The following is a 6,000-nucleotide window of genomic DNA, read 5'->3' on the forward strand; positions in this document are numbered from 1 at the left end:
GAAGGGATTATGATTTGGGACTTGTGTTTATGCTCAAAGGGCACTGCAGATGGCAGGTCCTTGAAGTATCATAATCATCTTCAGAGACTGTTCAAAACGGAGAGATTATGGAAAAGCAAATATACTACATATCACCTAATTCAGCCAAAGAAAAAATACTGCACTGCAAGAGTCTTCCAAGGAGCCAAGTTATTCTGAGGTGACACATAACGGCACTACAACAGCAAAACGCAGGACACCAATGAGACATTTCAACTAATTTCAAGTGAAATCCTTCCAACCATTTGAAAAGCATTTGACAACAGAAAGTTAATGGTTAGTTTTAGATGTGACTTTACTTTGTAAGAATCAAAATTCTCTTTTGAACCCCAAAACGTGCCCTTAGATCTAAATTTTCCTTCCATTTTTCTACATCTCGCTGAGAATCCACCTTTCTTTCAATACTCTGCATGCTACCAGAGGAGCACTGGGCAAGTAACGTATGCAAATGAAGCGCTCCAAGAAGCACTTTTACCTTTTCACCAGGAGGGACATAGAGACTGCTTTCTGCTCACAAGTTCTGCATATGATTTACAAAAGATAACTAATTACAAAACATTAGTACATTTGGCAGTTAAATATATATATATATATATATATATATATAATAAATACAGACTTTCAACTTTCCTAAGAAGCCCAAGGCTGGATTTATCTGTCACCTTCACATTTTGCTTGCTGAACAAATGGCTTTATCCACAGCACCAGCTTAAAAGAAAACTGTCATACTTTTCTGTTTGTTCGTTTTTGACAATCTTACGTTCTACTCACGTGAAACTGTAGCAGGGAAATCTAGGAAAATCTAAAATAAAATAAAAATAATAAAAAAATACATTCTCCTCTTCCCTTTTTCCTCTGTCGAATTCCTGTTCGCTATATCTGCATCTGTGTATTTCTTTCTATCTAGACAGAAGATAAAAATGCTATAGTAACAGAGTAAATTTGTTTTCTGAATGTAACACTAGTGTCCAATTTTTCCTTTGCATGACTGTGGCCTTATGCAGGTGAATCTGATCTTGTATCTAAAACGTCTCCTGCCTGGAAAACCCAGTGATCATTCCTGCCACTAGTATTTTACTTTCAAACAGTGCTAGAGTGAGACACTTGGATCCAAGACTTTCAACTTTTCCTCAGACGTGCTCTTTCTGCTGGTCCTATCAGAACCACCCTGCAGCTTTTCTGCCTGTGAAAAATAATAGCAGCAACAGCCTAAAACATCAGTGCATATTTTCTCCCATCTAGCATGCCTAGCCCAGCACACCTCTCACCACATATTTGCTGTGGCTGTAATTTTAAGGCAAAAAGCTTTTTAAAGCTTTTTTTTTTTTTAATGCATTTTAAAATACATAGAAATTATAAGCACAATACAAAGAAATATGACAACTGCAATTGAGCTAGCAAAGAAGGTAAAGGGAGAAAAACCTCAATACTCCAGTTGTCTCAACATTACAGCTCATCTTTTCTTACCTTTGTAGTCCAGTGGTTTTGCATTCTTTAGAAGTTCCATGCACCTTGTTTCCTCCTTGTGAATCTCCAAATGAAATCTGCATTCTGGATGGACACCATTCACCTGTGTCAAATTAACAAATGGGCCAGGGTCTTGAGACACGAATTAAAATGCTTTATAAAGGATCCAACTACTAATAACGAAATCCACAACTTAAACTGATACTATTTTTGCCTAAGTATGTGCTCAACATTTTACGTACACAAACGGTGCCCATTTTAGCTTCTCACACACTGACTTTTCAAAACAAAAGGTTAAAATAATGCACTAGAGCATTCACTAATTCCTGCCTGTAGCATTTTAAGGTTAACTGTCATTTACAAGAAAATATTTAACCTTCTAGTGCATTTGCCAATACTTTCTTCCTCCAACAAAACAATGAGTTAAACTGAAGCAAGAACGTAAACACAGAACATAAAACCAAATCAAACTGCATTATCTTTGACATGGTAAATTTTGATTTTCTTCCCTTTTCCACCATGTATATTTTATGTCATGAAGGCCTCAGAGCATGATTATTTGATTCAAGCAAGTCCTACACAGGAGAAAAAAAAAAAAAAGAAAAAAAAAAGATTTTATTTTAAATGAACACAATATTACCTTTACTCACGTACGGCCCTGCCCCTATTTATTTATGTCCATGGGAAGAGACAGGGATATAGATGGGGAGAGAAACAAGACACTAGGAAGCTGTGCTGACATCAGTGGGATTCACAGAGATCATAATGAAGTAAAACACGAATATGCTGTACTTCAGTCATCCTCACACTTTTAGCTACAGAGAAAAGGGTGGTGTCTCTTACTTTTTCTGGGAGACATTTAATAGCAGGATCTGGTAATAGTCTCTGATTCATCAGACACTATTTTTCAAAATTGCAATACTTAATGAAGGTGTGATTGGGGACCTGGAACCTGGGACCGGAGTTCGGACTGAGAGCCCGGTTATTCCACGGGCTCCCTGTGGGCAAGCCAGTTGCACAGCTTTTAAAAATACACCGTGATAACCATAAGCATAACATAACGTAGCTTAACTGTAAGATAACAGCAGGAGATGTTTTCTACGGAAACTCCAGAAATCTGTCTCTTCTCCTCAAAGTTTGTCATTTCATCATCTATGAAAACAGAACCTTATTTCCATTTTCCATATTTTGACTATTTAAATTATAAGCTTTCTGGGCAGGTATTTTTTTAAAGGAATTTTTACAAATCCTTAACTTAAATTAGGATTCCTAGCAGTTATCGTAGAAAGTTCAGAGTTAAACTGAAAATAACTGCATATTGTTATGTATTATGTGCTTTCCAGATAGCTCCTACTTAGAATAAAAGGCTCATGTAAACATAATGACTTTTAATGCATTTTCCTTCCATATAACAGATTTTGTAAAAAAAAAAATAAAAAAATGTTATTTTGTCAATTGCAAGCATTCACTAGCTGACAGTAGACCTCCTACTCATCAAAAAGTATAAGAATTAATGGGTGTTGGAAAGGTGGATTCCAGTTAATGGAAATGTTAAATAAATGAGGAGTAAATCAAAGCAGCTACTGCCATGAATGAAATTTGCAAAATAAGTACTTAGAAAAGAACCACAACTTTCCCACTACCGGTGATCTAATATTGAAGATTACTTCGAGAACATATATTTGGTAGTACCCTAAGGTAATGCAACATTACTTTTCAAATACGGGATGCATGCCAAACCATAACATACTTTGTTCCAATACACAGCCCAGTTTCCTTCAGATGTACTTCACCCAGCTAAGGAGATTTAGGGCTCAGTCCTGTGTGGCACTGATGGTGTCCCGAAACACATCGAGAACCCCAAAATGAATTTTGAGGGCACTCACCAGCCTTCAGGGCCAGCCAGATATGCGTATCTGTCTTTCCTTCTGCTTTACCAAGTGTAGGCTATTCTTTGTAAGTAGTGATTACAGACCTGTGTGCAGTGTAGTGTGTATTACAAAGGTACACAGGGACTTGGAAATCCAGCTGAAGAGTCTCTCAGCATTCTTAGTGGCTGAACAACCTTTAAGGCACCCAGAATAGCAATCAGTTGGCAAAAACATTTTGTTTGACAAGTAGTTTACATTTATCTTCAGCATGTTTTCCCAACTCTTGTTGGAAATGGTCTCAGATTTTAAATTTACAGTAACAAAACGGTAAGATTCAGAGGGTAGATTTTTATTATTATTTTATTTGAGGTCATGTTTTTGGAAACATTGTAGACTTTTAAAGACTGCAAGAAACCGAAGTTTCTTACAACTGAAGAAACACTTAAAAATATACAGATGTTGAAGGAAGATACCTTAAAAAAAACTATTTTAATATTCTGAATGCTTTTTTATGTTAATATTACAGAGGAATTAACTGTGCACGTACTACAATTGCTAATGACCCTCTAGACCGTACCACGGCAATGCTCTGCGGTGTCTGCAGAAACTCTCGGTGAAGTAGTTTTCGGGGACAGCCGAGATAACTAAAACAACCGAGAACAACCCACAGCCACCGGGAACAAGCCACAATAACCGGGAAGAAGCCACAACCACCGGGAACAAGACCCAACCGCCGCCGGCCCGGGGAGTCCGGCCCCGCCGCCCGTTCCCCTCAGCCCAGCTCGGCCGGGGCAGGAGCCGTCTCGGCCCCTGAGGAGCGGCCGGGGGCGCGGGGTCCCCCCGGCACCGCCACCTGCCGGGGTGCCGGCGGGGCTGAGGAGCCCCAAATCCCTGTGGATGGGTGGGGATCATTCGCCGTTCCGCAATTACAGCGGCAGAAGTCGCGTATCTCCCGCCCGGAGAGAGTTTGCCCAGCCGAGGTCCCTCGCACCTGCTACGGCTGCCTCGGAGCCCCCTCAGGGGGACAGGGGAAGCTGTGAGGGAACCGCCACAGGCGGCTCCGGGACAGGAGCGGGGCAGACGGGGCAGGGCTGGCGGTGCGGAGCGAGGGGCGAGCGCTACCCTCCCGCCGCAGGGTGACTTACCCGCCCCAGGCTCCAGCAGAGGAGGAGGAGGAGGATCGGCAGGTTCCTCATGCCAGCCAAGCGCCGTTGGGCTCCGCTGCCCCGCGCCGCTCCGCGGGCCCCCTCGGAAAGCGGCGAGCAGGAGCCGGGTCCCGCCGCGGCACCATAGGGCCCGGGGGCCGCCGCTGCCCGGGGCGCCGAGCCGAGCCCCCCGCCCCGCGGGCGGCCGCCGCCCTGCGGCTGAAGGCAGCTCCCGCACCTGCCCCCGCCGCCGCCCGCTCCGGCGGCCGTCAGCTCCCGGCCCCGCCGAGTCCCTGCCCGCCGCCTCTCAGCTCCTCCTCTACGCCCCGGCTCGCTTCCCTCCCGCTTCTCTCTTCAGCCCCTCTCCGCCGCTGGCTTTTCTCCTCCTCCCCCTTGCCGCCGCTCCCGCTCCCCTCATGAGGTGTGGGTCGCTCCCGCCGCCCCTCAGGTGCTCCCGCGCCGCCATGGGGCTGTGGGCAGCGCTCGCCCCTCGCTGCCAGCCTCCAGGAGCCCGAGAAACCCCCTCAGGCTTCTTTTTGAGGGTCCCGGGTGCCCGTCCCGACGGTGTGCCGGGGCATCGGTGCCAGCTTTGGGATTTTGGGATCCCTGCTGCCTGTCAAAACACCGAGGCGATCGGGCCCGGTCCCCCCGGAGCAGACACGCACACACAAACCTACACGGTGATGTGGGGTCAGCCAAGAGACCCCTGGGCAGATCAGCAACTGTATTACAAAACCTTTCGTGCCCCCTAGCTGTTTTTTTTTCGAGGTGTCAATACAGCACAATGTTTTAAGGCAACTTTGTAAGATTGCCGGGCAGTTTATACTGGGGTATAGATATTGCTTTTGCCTCACAAGGCATTTACAATATATAATAAAGTGAGAATCGTGTTAATCCATGTCTATTGTCACAGAAAAAGCAGAGTTCATGTGCTGGCTTTTAGCTGAGAATGAGAATAAATTAGATTTATCTTTCTGCTGTCTCACATGTGCTGTAATTTCAGTGGTATATACTGAAAGGGGCTCAGTAGGCAACATAAGACTTCTAAATAGTCTTATGCCACCCAAAATAATTAGCTATAAGCAAAGCCAAGGACACTTCTGGGACAAAGCTGAAGAGAATTTTCATATTTTTTTAATGTATTTGAGAAAATTCCCTTCATATTTTAAGAACATAGATCTGATTATAACCTCTGCGATATCATTAAAAAGAAACACTACAAACTGTAATGAACAGTGTTATGACCTGCATGCTGAGAGCAGAGGGACATATTAATGTAGAAATAAAACCTTTTTCTAGGATGGCATATGATCAAGTAATGAAAATATTTTCATTATAGCAGAAAATTGTACCCCTTCAGATTGACTTTGTTCTGTGCAGGACAGCTGAACTGAAATGTCAGATTGCGCCTACTCCTAAAACAGCTGGGTTGGAGAAGAACCCGGGTATGCCGCTAGCTCTCAGACTCCAGGGCAGAA

General features: G+C 44.1%; 1 protein-coding gene across 2 annotated transcripts in view; it reads right to left on the reverse strand.

The window, feature by feature from the left end:
* Window positions 1–5,218, reverse strand: part of VIPR2 (vasoactive intestinal peptide receptor 2) — a 62,454-nt gene extending 57,236 nt beyond the window's left edge. The window contains exons 1-3 of one of the 2 annotated variants that reach the window (XM_080581708.1): window positions 4,523–5,218; window positions 1,507–1,609; window positions 811–841 (exon numbers count right to left, since the gene is read on the reverse strand). In XM_080581708.1, coding sequence (XP_080437834.1) covers window positions 811–841; window positions 1,507–1,530 — 55 coding nt within the window. In that variant the 5' untranslated portion in view covers window positions 1,531–1,609; window positions 4,523–5,218. The remainder of the gene's footprint in view (window positions 1–810; window positions 842–1,506; window positions 1,610–4,522) is intronic. The other variant, XM_080581707.1, reaches the window with a different exon arrangement.
* Window positions 5,219–6,000: the final 782 nt, after the last annotated feature.

This window comes from Anser brachyrhynchus, assembly GCF_964034855.1.
Source record: "Anser brachyrhynchus genome assembly, chromosome: 2".
Taxonomy (NCBI): domain Eukaryota; kingdom Metazoa; phylum Chordata; class Aves; order Anseriformes; family Anatidae; genus Anser; species Anser brachyrhynchus.